General features: G+C 38.9%; 1 protein-coding gene across 12 annotated transcripts in view; it reads left to right on the top strand.

The window, feature by feature from the left end:
* Window positions 1-25657, top strand: part of OSBPL9 (oxysterol binding protein like 9) — a 186685-nt gene that overhangs the window by 154307 nt on the left and 6721 nt on the right. For all 12 annotated transcript variants that reach the window (XM_035018578.1, XM_035018577.1, XM_035018576.1 and 9 more), the window contains 11 exons: window positions 1434-1524; window positions 3215-3319; window positions 8723-8882; window positions 15029-15141; window positions 15271-15389; window positions 21117-21202; window positions 22386-22557; window positions 23792-23876; window positions 24667-24777; window positions 25059-25122; window positions 25230-25370. In XM_035018578.1, coding sequence (XP_034874469.1) covers window positions 1434-1524; window positions 3215-3319; window positions 8723-8882; window positions 15029-15141; window positions 15271-15389; window positions 21117-21202; window positions 22386-22557; window positions 23792-23876; window positions 24667-24777; window positions 25059-25122; window positions 25230-25370 — 1247 coding nt within the window. The remainder of the gene's footprint in view (window positions 1-1433; window positions 1525-3214; window positions 3320-8722; window positions 8883-15028; window positions 15142-15270; window positions 15390-21116; window positions 21203-22385; window positions 22558-23791; window positions 23877-24666; window positions 24778-25058; window positions 25123-25229; window positions 25371-25657) is intronic.

Here is a 25657-nt window from a genome sequence, read left to right as displayed (position 1 = left end):
AGAATGCTATAAAAACTTTCCCCTTAACTCAGTTTCCATTGCTAGGGGCTTCTAAATTTTTATGAGTACTTTTGGGGCTCATTCATCAGTAAAGTATTTCTCTTCTAAATCTGTTTCAGTATTTTCTGTTATAAGCCTCCCCAAATATATATTTGAAGTTTTCTGGATCAAGGAAAACTCTATAAAGAACTGAAATTATTATTTCTTGGGTTTTATCTGGTATAGTGTTCGAAATGATCTAAACTTTACTCTGGCAAAGACCTTAGTTTAAAGCTACCCTCCTCCAAGTAAAAAAGCATCAGTAGGGGCGCCTGGGTGGCTCAGTTGTTAAGTGTCTGCCTTCGGCTCAGGTCACGATCCCGGGGTCCTGGGATCGAGCCCCACGTCGGGCTCCCTACCCCGCGGGAAGCCTGCTTCTCCCTCTCCTGCTCCCCCTGCTTGTGTTCCCTCTCTTGCTGTGTTGTGTCTCTCTCTGTCAAATAAATAAATAAAATCTTTAAAAAAAAAAAAAATCAGTAAACTGTGGAGTCTTGTTTTTATTTTTATTTATTTTTAAAGATTTTATTTATTTGACAGAGAGTCAGCGAGAGAGGGAACACACAAGCAGGGGGAGTGGGAGAGGGAGAAGCAGGCTTCCCGCGGAGCAGGGAGCGCGATGTGGGGGTCGATCCCAGCACCCCAGGATCGTGACCTGAGCCGAAGGCAGATGCTTAACAACTGAGCCACCCAGGCGCCCCTGAAGTCTTGTTTTTAAAAATGTCCTCATGCTGGCAGAATAAGTTCTTGGCTTGAAATCAGAAAGACCTAGACTTTTTTCTCTCTAAAATTTTAACTACATATTTGTTTCTTCTAAATCCTCAAAAAGAAAGTCGCCTTCCCTGCATCCCCCAATTAGAAGATACATCTCTTTGCCTTTAGTGACTGTAAAACTAGGTGCCTGTACATTGTGTACACAGTGATAGAAGGTGGCAGTAGTATGAGATGGAAAGATAAAATCCTAGTGGTGCAGGTATATTTACCAGTTGTAGTAATGTTTAGTAACACCAAAGTAAGAGAGAGCATTTCTCTCTATCTTCGATAGAGAAACATTATTTGTGGTGAATTGAGAATTAAGGGAATTGAGAAGTTACTATTTTGGATTCCCAAAATTTTCCCACACCATTTTATAACTCTTTGCAGGTTTTTCCATTTAGCTTTATCTTTCTATATGACAGATTCTTTGATTTTCCCTCCTTACTATGTTGTTTTTTAAGAAACTCAGACTTCTGTATCATAAAATGAATTTCATTTCCTCTTTGCATTTTGATCAGCATATCTATATAGCTACCCTCAGGACTTTGCCGTCAGAAATGTGGGCATTTCATACATTTGGGAGGGTCAGCAATGGAAGGGCATTTAATTAAAAATAACTATACTGTGTTTCTTTATCTCAGAGTACTATTAATCCTGTAGATGCAATATATCAACCTAGTCCCTTGGAACCTGTGATCAACACAATGCCTACCCAGACTGTCTTACCTCCAGGTATGATATTTGCAAAAATGTTTCAGATTTATTGATTAGAAAAAACTTAATTTGTGTAGCCATCATAGTAATCTTTAAGGGCTCGTTTTTGGTTTTGTTGTTTTGTTTTTTTTATTTTTAAGATTTTATTTATTTATTTGGCAAAGAGAGAGAGAGAGAGAGCACAAGCAGGGGCAGCACAGAGGGAGAGGGAGAAGCAGGCTCCCTACCAAGCAGGTAGCCCAATGTGGGGCTCGATCCTAAGACCTTGGGATCATGACCTGAGCCGAAAGCAGACGCTTAACCAACTGAGGCACCCAGGTGTTCCTGGTTTTGTTTTTTAATAAGTAAAAGGAATCACAAAAAAATGGTACAGCAGAAGATGCACTGGAAAAAGATGATAATATTTTTGGTATTGGGGATTTTTTAATACAATGAAAGAGCTTTTGGTTTTCAAAGTGAGATGGAAGGAAAAGGTTACTGAGAGTTGGATTAACTGGTGGGACAGAATCCTATGACCCTGGATTCATGCTACCAAAGAAAGCTTAATATACATTGACCTACTTGAAGGTAATCCAGGAACTTTCTATTTTGGGGTATTTTTTATAGCTATGAAGAATACAAATGGTTTCTTCTTCATGGTGGACCCTAAGGTAATGGAAGGGAAGGGTGAAATTTGTGATGCCTACAGATTAGAAAGACCTATTTTTAAGTATAGAGTAATCTGTAGGGTTTTTTGTTTTGTTTTTGTTTTGTTTTGTTTTTTAACTAGCAAAGGAAGGTTTAGGGACAACACCCATGTATACAAATTCCTTTTACCTTTTGTTGCATCCAACATTTCTGTTTTCTCGATGACGTAGTTAAGTCAGAAATTGTAACAAAAAAATCCCTTTAAAAATACTTAAAAGTATGTGAAATCCTTTTGTGAATTTTGATTCCTTAAGAGAATGAGCTTAGTATCTAGTGGGACTAAAGAGGAAGTACTACTGTGCCCCGTTTTATTTTTTTTAATATTTATTTATTGGTGAGAGAGAGCGCACGAGCGCATAAGCAGGGGCAACGGCAGGCAAAGGGAGAGGCAGGCTCCCTGCTGAGCAAGGAGCCCAAAAGGGACTTGATCCCAGGACTCTTGGATCATGACCTGAGCTGAAGGCAGACGCATAATCTACTGAGTCACCCAGGAATCCCTAAAGATTTATTTATTTTAGAGAGAGAGCATGTGCGTGTGCACAAGAGGGAGAAGAGAAGAATCTCAAGGAGACTCCCTGCTGTGCGTAGAGCCCCAGTGCAGGGCTCGATTCCATGACCCTGAGACCAGACCTGAGCCGAAATCAAGAGTGGGATGCTCAACCAACTGAGCCACCCAGACGCCCCATGTTCCCCATTTTAAAATGACTTAGGTGGTTTGATGCTTAGAAAGACTTTATCATCAGAAGTGTTTGCTAGTTTTATAGAGCATTTTTACTGAGGTTTTGGCCTACCTTGACTAGTGTCTTGATGTCCTGCCTGATGTCTTAGTACTTGGTAGCATATCACCATTGAGTTTAAAGGGAATAGAAGGTCTGGAAGAAGGAGTAGCATGGAACTTGACTTAATGGAAGACAGTTTCAAAAATTACTGATCTTTACTATTTTGAATTCCACACAATTGCAGTTAACACAGTTGTATTTGGCTTTTTTCCTTACTTATTTCATATGTTCAAATCTTCTAGAACCTGCTCAGTTATGTAAGTCAGAGCAGCGTCCATCTTCCCTACCAGTTGGACCTGTATTAGCTACCTTGGGACATCATCAGACTCCAACACCAAATAGTACAGGTACAGATTTATGTAATTTCTTTAATTCTCATAACTCCCCATTAACATTTAAGATTTGTGTTTGATTGCTGATGGGAAAAGGGATGAAATGTGTTATGTATTTGTGTTGAAGATATCATAGTTCTACTGTCATTCTATACATGAAGTGGTTAACTTTGTCATAGAGCCAGAAGCTTTAGTAATAATTCTATATATTTTTAAAGATTTTATTTATTTATTTGACATGGGGGGGGGGAGAGCAAGCACAGGCAGAGGGAGAAGCAGGCTCCCCGCTGAGCAAGGAGCCTGATGTGGGGCTTCATCCCAGGACTCTGGGATCACAACCCGAGCTGAAGGCAGCTGCTTAACCGACTGAGCCACCCAGGTGCCCCAGTAATAATTACATTTTAAATAAGATAAAATATTGCAGGATTTTGTTTACCTTAAGAAAAGATTTATTTTGAAGATCTGTATTGTCTTTTTAAAGAAATTTGCTGGAGTCAAACTTGCATACTTCTATTATTATTATTTTTAAAGATGTTATTTATTTGACAGAGAGAGACACAGCGAGAGAGGGAACACAAGCAGGGGAATGGGAGAGGGAGAAGCAGGCTTCCCGCTGCGCAGGGAGCCCGATGCGGGGCTCGATCCCAGGACCCTGGGATCATGACCTGAGCCGAAGGCAGACGCTTAACCAACTGAGCCACCCAGGCGCCCCTACTTTTATTATTGTAAAGGAATGAGACAGTACAAAAGTATGGAGAACAAAAGCTGAAAGTTCTCTTTATTCTTCCCTCTGTCATTTGCATGTGTTTACATGTATTTGTATGCATATATGTACAAATATACCTATGTGTATTTTTTAATTAAAAACTTTATTTTAAATATTTTTATTTATTTGAGAAAGAGGTGGGGGGAGAGAGAGAGAGGCACAAACGGGGAGGGGCAGAGGGAGAAGCAGACTCTGTACTGAGCAGGGAAACCCAATGTGGGGCTCGATCCCAGGACCCTGGGATCATGACCTGAGCCAAAAGCAGCCGATTAACTGACTGAGCCACCCAAGCACTCCAGATTTTTTTTTTTTAGTATAGTTAACAATGTTATATTTGTTTCGGGTGACAAGTTTATACATTATGCTATGTCCCCCCAAGTGTGTAGCTACCATCTGTCCTGTTACATCTCTTTTATAATATCATTGACTATATTCCCTATGCTGTGCCTTTTGTTCCTGTGATCTATTCATTCCATAGTTGGAATCCTGTATTGCCCTCTCCCCTTCACCATTTTGCTCAACCCTCCACCCCTCTCCTGTCTGGCAACCATCATTTTGTTCTCTATATTGTGGGCCTGATTCTGCTTTTTGTTTATTCATTTGTGGGTTTGTTTTTTTAAGATTCCACTTATGGTAGAATCATGTGGTATTTGTCTTTCTCAGTTAGGCTTATTTCACTTAGCATAATACCCTCTAGGTTCATCCATGTTGTCTCAAATGGCACAGTCTCATCCTTTTTATGGCTAATATTCCTGTGTGTGTGTATGTGTGTGTACCACATTTTCTTTTATTATTCACCTGTTGATGGACACTTAGGTTGCTTCCATATCTTGGCTATTGTAAATAATGCTGTAGTAAGCATAGAGGTACGTATATCTTTTTGAATTAGTGTTTCTAACATGTCATTTTGACTTTAGCCATTCTGTCTGGTATAAGGTGCTATCTCATTTGTGGTTTTGATTTGCATTTTGGTGATTCGTGATGTTGAGCAACTCTTCATCTGTCTGTTGGCCATCTGTACTTCTTTGGAAAAATGTTTATTCAGTCCTCTGCTCCTCCCCCCTTTTTTTTCTCTTTCTCTCTCTCTTTTTTTTTAATAGTCCTCTGCCCCTTTTTAAATCAGATTATTCTTTTGGTATTGAGTTGTATAAGTTCTTTATATATTTTGAATATTAACCCCTCATTGGATATATCATTTGCAAATATTTTCTCCCATTCTCTAGGGTGTCTTTTTTGTTTTGTCAGTAGCTTCCTTCGCTGTGCAAAAGCTTTTTATTTTGATGTAGCCCAATCATTTATTTTTGCTTTTGTTTGCCTTGCCTCCGGAGACACATCTAGAAAAATGTGCTACAGCCGATGTCAGAGAAATTCCTGCCTGTGCTCTCTTCGAGAATTTTTATGGTTTCAAGTCTCACATTTAGATCTTCAGTCCATTTTTTAGTGTATTTTCGTGTATAGGGTTAGAAAGTGGTCCAGTTTCATTCTTTTACATGCAGCTGTCCATTTTTCCCAGCACCATTTATTGGAGAGACTGTCTTTTCCCCATTGTATATTCTTGCTTCCTTTGTCACAGGTTAAGTGTTCTTGCCCTCTTTGTCATGGATTGACTATATAATCGTGGATTTTTTGGGGGGGTATCCATTCTGTTCCACTGATCTGTGTGTTTGTTTTTATGGCAGTACCATACTGTTTTGATTTCTACGGCTTTGTAGTATATTTTGAAATCTGGTGTTGTAATAAGTTCACTTTATTCTTCTTTCTCAGGACTGCTTTGGGTATTGGGTATTTCTGTGGTTCTGTACAAATTTTAGTGCTATTTGTTCCAGTTTTGTGAAAATATATTGTGTATTCTTACTGTTGTTTTAACCTGAATGACATCATGTGTTTCTGTGACTTTCTCTTTTCATTTCACAGAGAATGTTTAGAGAGCTTTCCGTGTTTATACTATTAGGTCTACAATGTTCTTTTTATGGCTTACCTGAGCACATATTACCTGTTTTTCTGCTGATGGACATTTAGATTGTTTTCAGGAGTTTCCTATTACAAGCAGTACTTCAGTGAAAGTCCTTGTACAGCCACTTTTGGCACATACATTTTTTTAAGGTTAGATTTATCATTCTTTCACATTTTTGTCATTTTACAAGCAAAAAAAGATACTTCGTTTTAATTTGTATTCCCTTTATTTAGACTTACGGTCTCTATTTTTTCTGTAATTTACAAGCATGCTATCAGTGTTAGTATTAGATTATTTCTTGTTTTAAAACTGATTAGTTTTACATTGAGATACTTGTTGAACCAAACTCAAAGGAGAACTTCGTGCTTTTGTCCCTGTTATACCTTGGGGAAGTAGGAGGGAAGCCCCTCCTTGTTGCTTCACAGATTTCTTTCCTGGACAGGACTTTTCCTCCTGTCCTGTAATGAAAATTACCTTGTGACTTTAGCCCATTTTGAAATTTGAATTAATAAAGATGTGATGTTGTTACTTTGTTCTTTAATATTTAACAGTATGGTCAGCTGTCTTCTCAATTTTGAAAGAAAGAAAGCAAAAATAGCTCTTATTTGAAGCTCTTGGGAAAATGCTGACAAGTAATTTGAATAATGAGGTTGAAATGTTTGGCTGACTTTTTCTGTATTTCATTGCTTGTATCCACCTTTTGTTCATTTTAAAAACAGTACCTGTGTTTTCTTTTGTTTATTTGTTTTTTAATACGAAAGGATACTCCAGGGGCACTTGGATGGCTCTGTCAGTCAAGCGTCTGACTGTTGATTTCGGCTCAGGTCGTGATCTCAGGGTCTTGAGACAGAGCCCTGCATTGGGCTCATGTGGTCGGTGTGGAGCCTGCTTAAGATTCTCTCTCCCTATCCCTCTGCCTCTCCTTCTTTCTCTCTCTTTCTCTCAAAAAAAAAAAAAAAAAGAAAAAAGAAAGGATACTCTGGTTTCTCTTCAGTTGTATAAATCTTTCACCTGTTACTATAAGAAGGGATTATGTCACAATTTGGAAACACAGCCAAAATTGTCTATTTGGAGATACATAAAATTAGTTACAAACTTTGAAAAAGTGAGTACTCTTCTTATGTACATTTAGGATAATTATAATAAATAATGTAGGATATAAATTATTTCAGAAGATACTTTTGAAATATAGCATTTTAGAGTAGGTAGATTAAAGAAGTTTTAGAAATGAGATTAACATGATTTAGTCTTGATTTTTTTCAACCTAATTTCTTCTTCTTTAACTCTCTCCCTAATACAAAAAAGAAATAAGGTAACAACTGAGAAAAGCATAATAGTTTGTTCTTACAAAGAAAACTCTGTTCTTTTGTTTGCAATTCCCAAACTCATTTTCTTCTTGGACACATTTTTAATTGTGTGATCATCTGGAGTGTTTGCATGTTAATCATTTTTAATTCCTGGTTGGTTTGGGGCTTTTTTTTTTTTTTTTAATTATTATTATTACCTATTTCAGTAAGAGAAACTCTCTTTCCCATCTTACTGCCACTATTGCGGGGGGGGGCGGGGGGAGAATTTAGTTATTTGCTAAGATGAACTATTTTTGGAATTTCCGCAGTAAGATTACCTTTTTTGGTGGCAAACTTTTCTGTTACGTTTTTAAAAAATCTTTGTGAACGTGGCAACTAAATGTGGCAGGTGAATGTGCTTCTTCTCTATTGAACCATAGACACAAGAATGGGGTAAAGGTCCATGGGTGACTCTGGATTCATTTTTGTTGCTGCTGTTTCTCAACTTCCAGAACTGTGGCCTTGGCTTTTAGATTGCCAGCATTGACTTAATTAAATTTAATCTCTGCCAGGCATCTGTAGCAGTCTGGCATAAATTGCCTGAGAGCTTGTAGATAGATGCTCTGTAAACACTTACTGAATCAATCTCAGTAGTCCTCCATTATTTGATACTTTTATTGTTTTGTTACTAGACAATGAATCATGATCACAGAGATTAGATAATAGTTTTTCTGTGGATCTCTGTTAATTTCCATTTCCTTAGACTGCTTAGGTTATAGAAAGATGTTCTTTCTAGTCCTTTCCTTTTCCATATTCTTCCCATAGTAGATCTCTGTTTTTCTCTGCCCCTGACCCCCAGGCACCTGACTTTGACTTAGGTGGAAAAGAAGTAAGGAGTTTGGATAGCGAGTGCTAGGGCTTTGTGTGGTGCTTTTGTGTTTCATGTAACATAATGACTAATGTGAATGTGATATCCTGGATGATATTTTAACTTTCATGTGGTCTTTGATATTCTTTGCATTATGCATTCTTATTGTGTCACTACTGCATTTTTTAAATATCTGGATCTACAGTATAAAATAGGAGCCCTGGCTTTCCACTGGTGGTGTATCTGTTGTGGGACTACTGGCCCCAGAACTCACACACTGTGTTTACAATCGAAAGAGCTCCCTTTCTATTTATAGATAATTATAAATGGGAACATAGCTGTTTTTCATTTAAAAGTCTGTGTCCCATTCTATAACATGATTTGCCTTTTTCTTTGTCTACTTTAAGTGTTGATTTTCTTTACAGAGAGTGTACCAACTTAACTTTTCTTAATTTTAGAAAAGTCTGTTTTGATTCCATCTCCCTAATTTTTTTCCTTCTATTACCAACATTGTCTCCTAATTTAAAATGTTTTCATTTCCTAGGCAGTGGGCACTCACCACCTAGTAGCAGTTTGACTTCTCCAAGCCATGTCAACTTGTCTCCAAATACTGTCCCCGAGTTCTCTTATTCTAGCAGTGAAGACGAATTCTATGATGCTGATGAATTCCATCAAAGTGGCTCATCCCCAAAGCGCTTAATAGAGTAAGTAAATAAACTATGTATTTAAATGACTCTTTTGATTTTAAAAATTAATTTGATTTTGAGACTGGTGTGATTGACGGACTCCCTTATAATAAAGCTTCTTATTGATTGGCTTATTGAGCAAAGCGAGTTCTGTGAGAATGTTGATTTTACTTTTGACTTAATTCAAATGGAATAAATTAGCATTAGTTAAAGTAATATGCCAGTATTAATTGAACTCCTGGTATTATTTCCATAGCTCCAACATTAGGAGAGGGGCAAATGAGAGTGAGAAAGCTAGGAAGTATTATACAAATAAGAGGGCACCGTTACTTGTTTTATATTAGAGTGGACATACTCAACACCTATAAGCCAGACACTATACTAGTGGAGGAATGATTCAGAGGTGGAAAAAGACCCAGTTCCTGCCTTCAGGGAACTTGCTGTTTGTTGGAAGAACAAACAGACATAATCCAGTGGGATATATGCTAAGCACAGAAAGCCATGAGAGCATTTTGAGGTCCTTAGAAGTGAGGGAAGGATTTACAGAGGAGCGATGGGGTGTGATCCTAAGGTAAGAATGTGAGTAGGGAGAAGGGACATGGCAGTAAGAAGGGGAAAATGGAAATGTTTTCTTGGAGATAGAACCCTATTAAGGCAGTCCTATAGACAAAGGGAGGGGAGTTGGGTTTCTTTGGGGGAGCTGTAAGTTGTTGAGTTTGTAGTGTAAGTTGTTTAAAAAAAAAAAAAAAGATACAGAAGGGGTTGACAAGGGCCAGGTCGTCTAAGACTCCTTTAGCCTTTTATGAATTTTGGACATTTTCTCACAAAAAATAGTAGTTGCTGGTCAGGTCTGCATTTTAGAAAAATAGACTTGCCTAGATTGTGTATAGAATTGAATGAAGTGGGGCTGCATTACAGGTAGGAAGATCAGTCTAAACCGGGTAGTAAATTGAGAAATGTTGATAGCCTTAGGTAAGGTAATAGCATGGGAATGAGGGAAGCATGTGGATTCCAGAGATACTAATAAGCAGGAAGATTTCGATAGATATTGATGATAGATTTTCCCTCATTAGAAAATATTTGACCTGTTTTATACCATTGAAAAAGCTAGGTATATTCCATTGCACAGACAAAGCTTTATATGTGTAAAGTCATTTACCTGATAGCTGATAAGCAAAATACACCCTACTGGTATATAGGTTGCTATGGTTTAGACTTTGGATTTTGGAATCTCAGAAAGAATAGGTTCTAAATCTGGTTTGCTTCAAAGGTATGTGATCTTGGGGTGCCTGGCTGGCTCAGTCGGCAGAGCATGCAATTCTTGGTCCTTGGGACTCTGAGTTCCAGCCCCACATTGGATGTAGAGATTACTTACAACAACAACAACAAAAAAAAGCAGGGGTGCCTGGGTGGCTCAGTCAGTTAAGCGGCTGCCTTTGGCTCAGGTCATGATCCCGAGGTCCTTGGATCGAGCCCCACGTTGGGCTCCCTGATCAGTGGGGAGCCCGCTTCTTCCTCTCCCTCTACTGCTCCCCCTGCTTGTGTGCACTGGCTCTCTCTCAAATAAATAAATAAAATCTTTTTTTTTTTTTTAAGATTTTTATTTATTTATTTGACAGAGAAAGAGAGCACAAGCAGGGGGAGCAGCAGAGGGAGAGGGAGAAGCAGACTCCCTGCCGAACAAGGAGCCCAATGCAGGGCTCGATCCCAGGCCCCTGGGATCATGACCTGAGCCAAAGGCAGACACTTAACGACTGAGCCACCCAGGCGCCCCTCAAATAAATAAATGAAATCTATAAAAAAACAACAAAGGTGTGTGATCTTGGTCAAGTTATTTAACCTATGTAATCCTCAGTTTCCTCATTTGTAGAATGAAGATAAATAATTTAAACTTCAAAGGGTCATTGTGAACATTTTAATGAGAATAGTGTCAGTCAGGTGCTTAATATTAAGTATCTGGCATGTAATAAGCACTCATATAGAAAGCAAATTAATATTTATTCATTTTAATGTTACTTATGTTTGTTGTAGATATAGTTGGCTTAGTTTTTGTTGGGCATTTATTCCAGCTCTGCTGCTTTCTCAGGAGTTGGTACTATTGTTACAGCTTGGGGTTTGCTTTGTAGGACAGTGCAGATTTGGAAATGATTATATGTGAATTTGTAAGCCCAGTACATCAGCCACCTAGTCCTTAGACCACATATCTTGGTTTCTTTTAATGAAAAATACTGTGTAGGACTCTAGTTTTCTTAAGTGTACACATGAACTGAGAAATACAGTATTCCTATATAATTGGATCATAACTGCTCAAAATTTGTAAGGAAAATAATGGACTGGTTCAGGAAGTTTTGTGTCTTAGTGGATCAAATTCAGTTTTTGAATGTGGGAAGAAGTGAAATATCTGTGATACAGGTGTGATACAGTGACTATTTAAAGACATGAGACTAAAGGAAGGGAGGTTTGAACCCACAACTCAAGACCAGCTTAGCAGAAAGGCTTGGTTTAGCATCTTGGTTTCTTAATGATGTATGTGGGGAAATAAATTGAGAAACCATTATTAGCAGTTTGCTAATAGGAATTCACTTTAATTTTGAAAATTGTTTTTTTATGGTAGTGGCATTAAAAGGAAGTAGGCATTTGGAAGAAAATTCCAAGGTAAAGCTTATTATTGATTTTTTTGATGTTTCCAAGCGGGTTTTCTTTAAACAGAATTAAGAACAGTACTTCTATCAAACATTAGGTGTTAACGCTAAACAAAGTACAATTGAATATCAAAACAGATTCATCTGTCCTCCAGAAGCATATAACCATATTCAGGAAAGCTTGTAGTATCTGAGTCTGGCCTCAGTTTCAAGGGGTTCTCCTGAAATTTTTATGAAATAGAAAATTTTAAAATACTTTGTTGTACATGTAATGGGCATGTCTACAAAGTCACTGCTAGGCTCATAGGCTTTTCTCTTTTCTCCTTCTTATAAGCTTCCTTCTGTGTTACTCTCCTGGTACCCATCCCATGACAAATACACAGTTGATGAACCCCCTATTTGAAGGGGTCCAGAGTTAAATTCTGTGTCCTGCTAACCACTGGATTTCTTTTCTCCCTCAATTCTAGGATCTCCTTGATGCCCTAATCTGGATACCCAAACTGGTTGGGACTGCAGATGTTTTAGTTTTAGTTTGTTAACTTTTGGGTAATGGGGGATATTTTGTTTTTTTTTAAAACAGGGCTTTAAATCCCTTCAAATTGAGTATGTTGGCCCCAGGTCTATATTCCTTATAATCTAGCCCAGTTCACGTATTTATGTTCTCTGCCTGACCTTGGTAGGCATTGAGCCTGTGACACCTGCTGGTTATCGGCTGCTACTACTTCTTTTCTAACTCTCGGGTCAAGTTTCTACTGTTTTTCTGTCTCTGAAGGAAGAGAGCTTGGAAGCTTTTTTTTTTTTTTAAGATCTTATTTATCTTTTGCCAGAGAGAGAGACAGCGAGAGAGGGAACACAAGCAGGGGGAGTGGGAGAGGGAGAAGCAGGCTTCCCGCTGAGCAGGGAGCCTGATGCGGGGCTCGATCCCAGGACCCTGAGATCATGACCTGAGCTGAAGGCAGATGCTTAATGACTGAGCCACCCAGGCGCCCTGAGAACTTGAAAGCCTAAGTGTTTTCATTGTTCACTTTCTGAAGACCTGTAGTAATGATAGCTTCTATGTGAACTCTGTTATTGAGCAGTATGGTTGTACACAATTATAAACTAGATGAAAGTCCACATTGGAAAGAACATGTGCTTTGGAGCCAGACATGCATTTGAAATGGCTCCACTACTTACCTCAGGTGACCTCAGGCCAGTCACCTGAACTTCTGAGCTGAGCATCCATGTGTGAGGAGAATAATCATATCTACCTTATAGGGTTGTTATGGAGGTTAAATTGTTACGGAGATAAAAACTGTATTTGGCACATACCTAGGTACTCAATAAGACTTTGGATTCTGTTACTATAATTCAGTTCAGCGTTTCACATTTTTTGGTTTAGTTTATGATATTATGATTATATACTATACAAGTTAGCCCATTGCAGATAAACCTTTCCTGTATGCATATCATTTTTGTCGATGTTGCTGTTAGTTTTTAACTACATTCTTTAAATTCTTTGTCCTGATTGAGGTAAATTATGAAATGGATAAATGAGAATTCATCTCCTTTTTCATTTTGAGCTTTATTGAGCATATCATTTGGCCCAGACATGGCTTCTAACCTGAGTAAAAATGAAAAGCACAGTGTAGATCTGACCTTTGGAATTGCATCTAAAATAAGATACATATTTTAAAGGATTAGGGGGTTTTGATCAATTGATTTAAAAGATTGACTCTGATGATGTATCAAAGAGCCACAAAACATTTTGAAAATAACTTTCATGAAGCTCTTTTATTTAATGATAATTTGATGTCTCTTACCTAGGTCTTTTACTCATATTTTCCATTGGCTCTCAAAACTGGTGAGGTAGACATTAGTTACAGTACCTTGTGATGTATACTACTAAATTATCAAATAAGCAATATTTAGTTACCTAAGAATTTTTGAAAAATAGATCAAAAGAAGGTAAGTAACCAGGACAAACTGTGTTTAAATTAGAATAAACACTGATCTAATATTTTAATATTAGAATATCCTAATATTCTAATGTAGGCAGAGCATAGAGGATTTTTTGGGTAGTGAAACTATTCTCTACAATACTACAATGGTGGATTTGTCAAAGTTCATAGAATGTCCACTACCAAGAGTGAACCCTAATGTAAATTGTGGACTTTGAGTCCGAGAATGATGAGCCAATGTAGGTTCATGAATTGTTAAAAGTGTACCACTCTGGTGTAGAATGGTAATGATATGGGAAGGAGGTTGTGCATGTATGGGGAAAGGGGTATATGAGAATTCTGTACTTTCTACTCAGTTTTGCTGTGAAAAACTCTAAAAAATAAAGTTTATTATTGAAAGAATTAAAAGAAGGGGCACCTGGGTGGCTCAGTCATTAGGCGTCTGCCTTCGGCTCGGGTTGTGATCCCAGCATCCTGGGATTAAGTCCCGCGTTGGGTTCCCTGATCACCGGGGAGCCTGCTTCTCCCTCTCCAACTCCCCCTGCTTGTGTTCCCTCTCTCGCTGTCTCTGTCAAATAAATAGATAAAATCTTAAAAAACAAAAATGGCCATGGGGCCCTAGGTGGCTCAGTCGTTAAGCATCTGCCTTTGGCTCAGGTCCTAATCCCAGGGTCCTGGGATGGAGCCCCGCGTCAGGCTCCCTGCTCTGTGGGGAGCCTGCTTCTCCCTCTCCCACTCCCCCATGCTGTGTTCCTTCTCTCACTGTGTCTCTCTCCGTCAAGTAAGTAAAATCTTTTTTTTTTTTAATTTTATTTATTTATTTGACAGAGAGGGCACAAGCAGGGGAAGTGGCAGGCAGAGGGAGAAGCAGGCTTCCCGCTGAGCAGGGAGCCCGAAGCAGGGCTTGATCCCAGGACCCTGGGATCACGACCTGAGCCAAAGGCAGCCGCTTAATTGGCTGAGCCACCCAGGCGCCCCTAAATAAGTAAAATCTTAAAAAAAAAAAATGCTTTTTTATTTTGTAATTTCAAATACAGTTTTTAAATGACTGGGAGGAATGTTAAATACCACTGTGGGCTTTTATCAAGGGATCTTAAAAATATAGACACAACGTCTTCTGAGATTAAGTAATAGACTTGGCAATTTTTGAGGTTCTAGAAATTGTTGCAGAGAATTATAACATGTAATTTTATGCAAAGTAACGAGACAAGAAAATGAACTCTAGTTTTAAACTTAGATGCAGAAGCAAAACTCTTAATAATTTTTGATGACCTTTCAGCATGGCTTGGTTGAGCATACACTATGCAAAAAGCACGAGACAAGAAGCCTAGTCATCACACTTTATAGTTTACAATCTCAGAATGAGGGTGACAGGGAGTTGGAAAGTGTGTGTGTGTGTGTGTGTGTGTCCAGTTCACCGTAAGTCTAGCGTGTTTCTGTTATCTACCTATCTATATTGGTTTCAGGTAGCTTTAAAGGTTAATGTCTTACTATGACTGAATTGCTTTCTTAAGGCTTAAAAAGGTGATTACTGATGGGGGTTTTTTTGTTTTTTGGTTTTTGGTTTTTTTTTTTTTTTTAGTTCCTCTGGATCTGCCTCAGTCTTGACACACAGCAGCTCAGGAAATAGTCTAAAGCGCCCAGATACCACAGAGTCACTTAATTCTTCCATGTCCAATGGAACAAGTGATGCTGGTAAGTGACCTTGGAGAATTTAACTCTTTTTCTTAAAAACGTTTGTTTGAAAAAAAGATTTGTAACACTGGTAGCATCCACAGATTGGCCCAATTTAACACCAGTCTAAGCAGATCTGTTTTATTTTAGACCTTTTCGACTCACATGATGATAGAGATGATGAAGGCGAAGCAGGGTCGGTGGAAGAGCACAAAAGCGTTATCATGCATCTCTTGTCACAGGTTAGGCTTGGAATGGATCTTACTAAGGTAAGAATTAAATTTGGCATTTGCTGTAAGTCTTAATGTGTACATGTGGATTCTCAGTGATTGTATAGTGAATGTGGCTTGCAGATGTAACATAATGACATAACTTCTGTTTATGCTTTTGTCTTGTGGTTTAATATATATGTAGATGAGTAAACTGAGAATTTGTATAAATGGATGAAATATGTAAAGCTAGAATTCATAGAAAACAGTATATGTGGATAATATGAATTAGGTTTGGATTTTATTGGGGGCAAACAAGGAATAGTGTTGAGCTTGATTAGTAGTTTGGATAAAACCTAAAGCAATGTAGTGTGCCCAGAATCAAAATGAGCAGAGTTCTGGGGCACCTGGGTGGCTCAGTTGTTAAGCATCTGCCTTCAGCTCAGGTCATGTTCCCAAGGTCCTGGGATCGAGCCCCAAGTCGGGCTCCCTGTTCCGTGGGAAGCCTGGTCTCCCTTTCCCACCCCCCTGCTTGTGTTCCCTCTCTCGCTGTGTCTCTCTCTGTCAAATAAATAAATAAATAAATCCTTAAAAAAAAAAAATGAGCGAGTTCTGATCTTGGGTTTAGAGGACCTGTGTTTGCATCCTGCCTCTGCTATCACCAAACCATGTGACCTTGAGTAGGTCCCTTCCTCTGTGATCTTTATGTTTCTCATGTAAGATGGACATACAGTGGCCACTTCACAGGGTTGTTAAGGACTGGAACAGGTAGTAAATGGGAAATTGTATGACACACATTGAGCCACACAATTATTGTATTGTATTGAATTTGAATTTAAACTTGGTTCTCTAAACAGAATGCCCTGTTAAGTTAGGAGACTAGCACGTATGGGTGCCTATTGTACATCCCTACCAAGGAAGCCTCATCCTTGCACTTAATTCTCACCACAGCTCTGCAGAGGTGTTATTGTTAAGATTTAATGGATAAAGAAACTAAAACTCATGTAGAGGCTTAGTAACTTGGCTGAGTCCTAGTAAGTGGCAAAACTGAGATTCTGATATGATCTGTGATTTCAAATTCTGCAATCTTTTTACTGCCGCCTCTCGTCTTAAAGACTTGAGCTGCAGTAAACTTTCACTTGGTTAGATTATTATTATTCTCTCTGGCTTTAGAAAGTTAATAAAATTTAGGATTCTCACTTTTGTTACAACCAAATCAACTCCAGTGCTATATACTCTTTGACACCAGTCAGCTTCATTTTGATTTTGGATTTAGAGGCTATTGAGGAAAAAACTAATCCATAATCTAATAAGTGTCTATAATAAAACCCTTTACCTCAAATCTAAGTGAGAACAGAAACACAAGGCTAGCATGTATTTGTGTAATCCAACATACTTGCCAGAAATGTTCTAGGTTTGTCCCAGAACTTTTTCAGTGATAGAGCAGAATTGTCACTTCAGATTTGTGAGTTAGAGCTTAATTTTAGATGTTAACATCTGAATATTTCTTTTCTATATCTTCCACCATGATCGGTTTTGGTCTTCAGTAATGGAAGACTCATCAGAAGATAACTTGAACAATACCAGGTTTATTAGCTCATATAATAAGAAGGCTAGAAGTAGAGTAGTGCTAGGACTGATTAATTCAATCAGTTGTGTGTGAGAAAGAAGGTAGATTCCTTCAGTCTCTCTGTTCGTCCGTCCTTAGCATGTTGACTTACATACTCAGGCTTGTCTCCTTGTCATTGCAAAATGGGTGTCATACTTCCAGTCAGCCCATCCTTAGGCAAATAATGTCAAGAGGCAGAAAAATAATTTCTTTTCATGGATTTATTTTTTTATTTTATTTTATTTTATTATTTTTATTTATTTTTTTATTCTTATGTTAATCCCCATACATTACATCATTAGTTTTAGATGAAGTGTTCCATGATTCATTGTTTGTGCATAACACCCAGTGCTCCATGCAGAATGTGCCCTCCTCAATACCCACCACCAGGCTAATCCATCCTCCCACCCCCCTCCCCTCCAGAACCCTGTTTGTTTTTCAGAGTCCATCGTCTCTCATGGTTCGTCTACCCCTCCGATTTCCCCCGCTTCATTCTTCCCCTCCCGCTACCTTCTTCTTTTTTTTTTTCTTAACATATATTGCATTATTTGTTTCAGAGGTACAGATCTGAGATTCAGCAGTCTTGCACAATTCACAGTGCTTACCAGAGCACATACCCTCCCCAGTGTCTATCACCCAGTCATCTTTTCATGGATTTTTTATTGTTGTTGTTATTAGGGAAGGATGTTCTCCTGAAGTGGCCCCTCAGACTTTTTTTTTTTTTTTTTTTTTTTAAGATTTTATTTATTTATTTGACCGCACAAGCAGGCAGGCAGAGGGAGAGGGAGAAGCAGGCTCCCCGCTGAGCAGGGAGCTGGACTCGTGGCTTGATCCCAGGAACCTGGGACCATGACCTGAGCCAAAGGCAGACACTTAACCAACTGAGCCACCCAGGCGCCCCGGTCCCTCAGACTTCCAACTGAATCTTGTTGGCCAGAGTTATGCGTGTGCCGGCGCCTAAGCCAGTCACTAGCAAGGGAGGTTAAATGATAGGTATAGATTAATCCACATTCACCCCTTGAGATCTGGAAGGAACCTGTGACTCTCATGGCAGCCTAGAGCCTGAGCCTGAACTGGATCAGAATTCTGTTACTAAGGATGAAGCAGGGATATGTATAGGCAACCAAAAGTGTCTGCCACAATCAAGTTTGTAAACCTTGCCTCACATAATTTTCTCTGCCAGATAATCTGTATTTGGTCCATAGCCACTATAAGCTTGTTATATTATGAAAGATATATAATAGTTTTTTTTTTACCAAAAATGTTAAAAATGAGTTATTTTAGAAATCTTTACTGGCATAAACAAATGGCTGTGATTGCCAACAGATTCTGAAATCTTGATGCCTTTATGCATTCCAGAATATTACAGTAATACTATAATTATTTTTATTAAGTTCAGTTGAATGATGTAGTGTTCAGTGATTCATTAGTTGCATATAACACCCAGTGCTCATCACATATGCCCTCCTTAATACCCATCACCCGGTCACCCCATCCCTCCACCCCACCTCCCTTCTGTAACCTTCAGTTTGTTTCCCAGAGTCCAGAGTCTCTCATGGTTTGTCTCCCTCTCTGATTTCTTCCCATTCAGTTTTCCCTCCCTTCCCCTGTGGTCCTCTGCGCTATTCCTTATGTTCCACATATGAGTGAAACCATACGATAATTGTCTTTCTCTGCTTGACAGTGCCATAAATTTTTATCTCATTCTCCTATTTATAAAATGGATTTTCTCACTTCAGATACTTTCTAAAGTTTTTTCCCAAGTACTTTGTAGTGTTTGCAAATACTATAAAGTCACATCCCATTTACCTCAGTTGGTCTTCAGATAGTTCTAAGATATAAGCAGGGCATGTAATTAGACTCCTTTTACACAAACTTAGGGAAGTCAAGTTAATTTTCCAGGGCTTCCTTATACCTAAGTGGCAGCAAAGTAAGTACTTGAACCCAGGTCAAAGACAAGCTAGCCCTGTTCCAGTTACTTGACATAGTGGCATGTATCAGTATAGTGCCAAAAACATTGAAGATGATCTGTTGAATGAGAGTTCTCAAGAAAACATTTTATGTAGGGAGAAAAAAAAATTTTTTTTTTTTTTAATTATCAAATTTTGGTTTTTGGCTATTTCTTCTTTTTGAGTTGTCCAGTTCTTTTGTCCATTTTTCTGCTGGTAATAGTAATCTTTTTCTTGTAAGAGCTATTTATATATTAAAAGTATTTACTTCTGGGGTGCGTCGGTGGCTCAGCTCTTGATTTCGGCTCAGGTCATGATCTCGGGGTCATGAGATTGAGTCCTGTTTCTGGCTGTGTGCCATGGGTGGAGCCTGCTTGGGATTGTCTCTCCCCCTCTCTCAAAAAAAAAGTACCCCTGTTTTGTTATTCAGCATTCTTACTTGGCGGTTTTTAATTTCTGTGTTTTTCAAGAGTGATAAGTTGGTTGCACCAAGTCAGCACATAAGCTTACCTACCAGTCTAACCATATTTAGATTATGAACATACATAGGAAAGAAATATACATAGGAAACTGTTTACTTAAAATGTAAACTCTGGAGTCTGATTATAAACATTCTAAATGTTAGAGCTATAATGTCCTTTTCTAAGCTGTGTTCTATCAGTCTCTTATATAATCTTTATATACCCAGCCACAGTGGTCAACTGGTTAATCCCTGTCACACATATTTCCTGTCTCTTTTTTTTTCCCCTACCATGTCCATGTCTTGTTCTTCTGTTTTCTCCTGTATTACAGTCATACTCCTATCTAAGGCTTTTGTCTAGTGCCATGTCAGTGAATCATTTCCCAGCTCTGCCCTCATTCTGGTCCCCCAGCAGAACATGATCTTTCCCTCTCCTGAACTTCTAGGAACTTTGAACATTCTTGTATATTTGTCACATTCCACCTAAAATTTATTTTTTTTTTTTTGAAGATTTAATTTATTTCTTTAGAGAGAGGGTATGTGAACGTGCTGCGCAGGGGTGAAGCATAGAAAGGGACAGAAAGGGAAAGGGGAAGAATCTCAAGCAGACTCCGTGCTGAGCGTGGAACCTGATGCAGGGCTTGATCCCACAACCATGAGATCATGACCTGAGCCGAAACCAAGGGTCGGGCACTTAACTGACTGAGCCACCCAGGCACTCCAATATTCCACCTAAAATTTAAATACTGGTGGTATTCTCTCATCCTTACCTTTGCCTTCTCCACAGCATTTAACACAGGATGTTGAATAGAGTAGATACACAGTCATTACTAAATTTAAGGGAATTTTTGTTTACTGTGGTGCTCCATAATGAATAATTTATAATCTGATAGATATTTCAAAAACAATGCTTACATATCCTAATGAAATTCTTCTCTAATTGGTTGTTCCTAATCTTTCTCATTCCTTCTTTCCATATTCCAGTTTCCTATTTTTTTCTCCTCTGCCACATTCCTAGCCTGTCAGCATTTTTCTTCATGGGCTCAGCCCCATTGTAGAAAGAGTTCATTGATTCCCATCTTTATTCTCTTGTTTATTCCTTTAATGCTCACTTAAAAATTTCTTGCTGTGTAATAGTAGTCATGAATGCAAGTGTAAGTGTGGTCCTTCCATTATTTGAGAACACAGATGCATAAGTAGATAAATTGCCTGATACAACTAATGATCATAGAGAAGCAGCATTAGAAAGTACACAGACCCCTCAGTGTCAGACCCAGTTTGAATTCCACATCAGTATGGAGCAGTGAAAAAATTTCTCTCTCTTTGAGCTTCATTTGTCTTGACTGTAAAACAGGGATAATAATTTCTTCAGAACAGGATTGTTGTACAGTTTAGAGTAATATAATGTGTGTGTCATGCCCCAGCAGGTAGTAGGCATCAGAGGGTAGCTACTGAGTGTAGTTTGTCATTGTTATTCTGATTCAGGAGCTTTAGGGAGATTGCACGGAGGAAGTGACAATCTGAACATTCAAAATCTGTTCTTTGTTTCCCATCTACTGGGCAGGTTAATGGGCATATCTGAATCAGAATAGTTTGGGAAGTAGGTATCAGAAGCATGCCTGGGCAGTACGTGGTGGGTATTACCATGATTGGAATGAGATTTTTTGGTTTTGGGGGTTTTTTTGTTTTTGTTTTTTTAAAGCAATTCAGCAATCTGTTTATCTGTAGTGGAATTTGATCCTGAAGGGTCAAATGTGTATGTTTTTCAGGTAGTTCTTCCAACATTCATTCTTGAAAGAAGATCTCTTTTAGAAATGTATGCAGACTTTTTTGCACATCCGGACCTGTTTGTGAGGTATTTGACTGAACACTGTAGTTTCCAATTTTTAAAATGTTACTCAGTAACTTTCTGTTTGTACAGGATAGATGGATTCCTTTTTTCCTTTTTACCTTTCAGACATTTCTGAGAAAAGGCATTATTTTGTTTATATTAGATGCCTGTTTGCTTAGATTATATGGTGGTGATGTTGTCAGGTAATCAAGTTAGATGCTAAAAAATCTTGAGAGCCCATTAATAGGTAGCCAGTATTTATAGAGCCAAGGCTGGAGCTTATTTGATGCAGGGATTGGTAATCACTGCTTTTACTATATCCTGACGAAATTCAGTTATCTGAATTTAGCAATCCTTTCTAAAGCACCTGGTGTTTGCCAGGAAAGAAAAAGTCAGTGTCTGCCCTTGAGGAGCTTACAGTCTAGTGCCCAGATTACAGACTGACTCATAACTTTTAAATATTAGCTTGCAATAGTAGATATATGTGCAAAGGGGAAAGTAAAGTTGGCACTGATTTACAACGAGGCGAGTTCACATTGCTTTTCAGTGGGAGCAGGAAATTTTTCTTTATAGCTGGGTGTTATAATCCATCTTCTCTGATTGCATTGCTTGGCCTTGGACTGTGGTTTACTGGAGCCAGATACATTTCACTTTGAGGTTTCATGATGAGTGGACACATTGGCTGACACTGGTATACAGTTGACCCTTGAACAATGTGGGGCTTTGGGATGCTTACCTCCCATGTAGTCAAAAATCTGTACTTTTGACTCCCCAAAAACATCACTAATAATAGCCTGCTGGAAGCCTTGCTGATAACACAAATAATATTAACATATATTCTTGTATGTTACATGTGTTATATGTTGTATTCTTACAATAAAGTAAGCTAGAGAAAACATTAAAATCATAAAGAAAAATACATTTACAGTGCTTTACTGTATTTTATCAAAAAGTATCCACATGTAAGAGGAACCACATAGTTTAAACCTGTGTTATTCAAGGGTTAACTGTATATACATTTATCAAATTCATCGACCCAAACACTTAAGACTAATGTGTTTAATCATGTATGTTATATCTCAGTTTTAAAATCTCTTGGTCCTGGGTCCTCTCTCCCTGGCTTACGGTGGACCATGCCGAGGAGTGCAGCATCAGCGTGTGTCCTGTCAGAAAGCAAGACATTAAATTTTGTCTTTCTGCCTTGCAGCATTAGTGACCAGAAGGATGCCAGAGATCGAATGGTTCAGGTTGTGAAATGGTACCTCTCTGCCTTTCACGCAGGAAGGAAAGGATCGGTTGCCAAAAAGCCATACAACCCCATTTTAGGGGAAATCTTCCAGTGTCACTGGACATTGCCAAATGATACTGAAGAGAACGCAGTGAGTTCTTTACTGATGTTTTTAGTGATCTTAAATTGCATACTGATTCATTTTATTTGGGGGCAGATAATAATGGTAAAGATAGTAGTCAAAAGATGGTCAGCACCCACAGAAGAATAGTGTTATTGGGTCAGCATACTCCAGATATAGTGAGCAGGGAAGGAGTGGCATGAGATGAGATTCAGAGATCAGGTAATGCATGGCCTTGTGGGCCATAATAGTAACTTTGTAGCTTATCAAGATTGCATTTTTGTTTTAAAAAGATCACTGTAATGATTTTGTGAAAAATAAATCAGAAAGGGGCAAAAACAGAAGCAAGGAGACCACTGAGGAAGTTTTGGCATTATTCCAGAGAGACATGGTTGATTCAAGCTATACTGTGGAGGTGGTACTTATAGGTGGACTGGGGAGGTAAAAGAAAGGCGACAGAGATGAACCCTGCATGTGGGCTTCAGCAATTGGTTGATGCCATTTACAGAAAAGGAAAAAAATTAAATTTGGGGAAGGAAAAATCAAGAACTCTAATTTGAAATATAAAGTATGAGTTATATATGTAAATGGAGTTGCCAAGTAGGGAGTCAGAATTTTAAGAGTCTGGAGTTAAAGGGAGAGGTTTAGGATAGAAATGGGGCTTTTAGAGATTTTAATATATTTAGATGGCATTTATCGGAATTAGGTGAACTTACCTAGTAAGACAGCATAGCTAGAAAAGAGTAGATATCCAGACCTGAATCCCCAGGGCCCCAACATCTAGAGATTGGTTTGAGAAAGATGACCAAGAAGAAAGACTCAAGCAATGTAAAGAGGCCCTAGCCCACAGTGCCTGGCACATAATAGCCTCTGAGCACACCATGAAATCTCCATCTCTCCCCCTTTCCATGTAATTCATTACATGTGGTCCTTCCTGAAGACAGAGGCAGTGTAATGTGTCTGTTCTTACTCATTTGGCGGACACTGATAAGTGACTGTCGTCTGTGCCACGCCTGGCTCTGGGTCAGGCAATTGATGCTTGCCTTCAAGGATGTCTTAGGGAGGTCTAGTCAAGGGAGACGGACACAAAGCTATAATTCTAGTAGTGAAATTAAGTGCCATAATAAAAGTATGTATAAGGTGGTTTGGGTATGTGGAGGAGAGAACAGTTAACCACCTTGGGAGGCAGAGACTCCAATTGTGAGATTATCCACAGTGTCACTTGTGTTTGCATATCAAAAGAAAATGTTATATTTGCTTACAGGAGCTAGTTTCAGAAGGACCAGTTCCCTGGGTTTCCAAAAACTGTGTGACATTCGTGGCTGAACAGGTTTCCCACCATCCACCCAGTAAGTTACAGAGCTCCTTTGCACCAACCATTCTCAAACTCTTCTGTCTAAAGAGGGTCGTTAAAAGCTCCATAGCTGGGGCACCTGGGTGGCTCAGTTGGTAGAGCACGCAACTCTTGATCTCAGGGTTGGGCATGGACCTACTTTAAAAAAATAATAAAAAACCAAAAGCTCCATAGCTGATTTCACTATAGTATTGGTTTTATGGCTGCCTCTGTCTTTCTAACCTTATGAAGATTGGTTCCTCCTACCTGTCTCTTTCTTGTGTAAGTGCCAAAGATTCTATTCATTCCACTGATTGTGTGTGTAAAAAGCAGGGATGTGGGAAACTAACTTGTCATCCTTCATCTTATACATAACGAGCTGTGCTAAAGACCCCAGCAATTTTGAGAGTTTATATAAATAAGATGTAGTCTCTACACAGTATATTCCTGACATAGTGGAGAGAATGCATATCCTTAATGTCTTATTTGCTCAACAATGTTAAGACTGGAAATACTGGATGGGCCCAGGTTGGGGCTGGGGCAAGAACATGCTTGCTGACCAGAAGATTTTAAGCCTCCAGGATTGCTACAGCCTCATGGTTCAGGGAAGTTCCTGCCTGTGTGGCCCTAAGTGGTGCTTGCATTGGGAGAAACAATATAAAAGGCAGTTACGTACTTCCTGGCCTCATTTGAGGCTGTTCTTTGAGGGACACAAGGATTTTCCCCATGACGCCTGTTCTTTCTCCAGGTTGAGTTGGAGAGGTGACTCTAGCTATGTACTGCACTAATTGAAAATTTCTGTTCAGTTTCAGCCTTTTATGCTGAGTGTTTTAACAAGAAGATACAATTCAATGCTCATATCTGGACCAAGTCAAAATTCCTTGGCATGTCGATTGGGGTGCACAACATAGGGCAGGGTAAGTCTCTGGGCATGGGGTAGACTAGAGTGTTAATAGAATTTTTTTCTAATATGTGCTGGACCCTTGTCTAGTGAGGGGAAATGGCACCAAGAAAGCCAGACTGGATGTCACTGTTTGCATATAAGCATGTGTATTGGGGATGAGAACAGAGGTGGGAGGGTGCAAGATTGATTTTCCTTAAATTGAATGGAGTATCCTGGAGTATCCATCAATCAGACGATAAAGTCTTCTGGCCAGTTGACACTGCTCATCAGAGATTCTATCCCTTCTCTCTACAGGCTGCGTCTCATGTCTAGATTATGATGAACATTATATTCTCACATTCCCCAATGGTTATGGAAGGCAAGTAGAGCTGTGTCCATTTCCTCTGATCAGCTGGCAGCAGAGCCTGCTGTTCCTTAAGCTACACCCCGCCTTACCTGCACTTTTTTTTTTTTTTTTTTTTGCAGGTCTATCCTCACAGTGCCCTGGGTGGAACTAGGCGGAGAATGCAACATCAATTGTTCCAAAACTGGCTATAGTGCAAATATCGTCTTCCACACTAAACCTTTCTATGGGGGCAAGAAGCACAGAATTACTGCTGAGATTTTGTAGGTATTTTGTTTTTCTGCTTCAGTTCTCTTTTGCTTCTCTGAAATACTTTTGTCTTGAACTGTAACTTTTATTAGGAATTGACTGTTTTAATGGTTTTTTTTGTAAACTTGTTTCACATCCTGTATGTTCTGTTTCTTCCTAAAATCCCATATCAGAAGGAGACCTAAAATCTGGGTTCAGAACAGAAGTCAGTCATTGATTGATGGGATTTCCTTCCTAGGAGCCTGAGAGGAGTCTTCCCAGATCGCCCAGCTAATGCAGATCATGGATTCCTGACTCAATT

Source organism: Mirounga leonina, unplaced genomic scaffold (assembly GCF_011800145.1).
Source record: "Mirounga leonina isolate KUSES-001 unplaced genomic scaffold, KU_Mleo_1.0 Mir_173, whole genome shotgun sequence".
Lineage (NCBI taxonomy): Eukaryota > Metazoa > Chordata > Mammalia > Carnivora > Phocidae > Mirounga > Mirounga leonina.
Note: the sequence above shows the minus strand (reverse complement) of the source record. Positions and strands in the feature narration are given on the sequence as shown.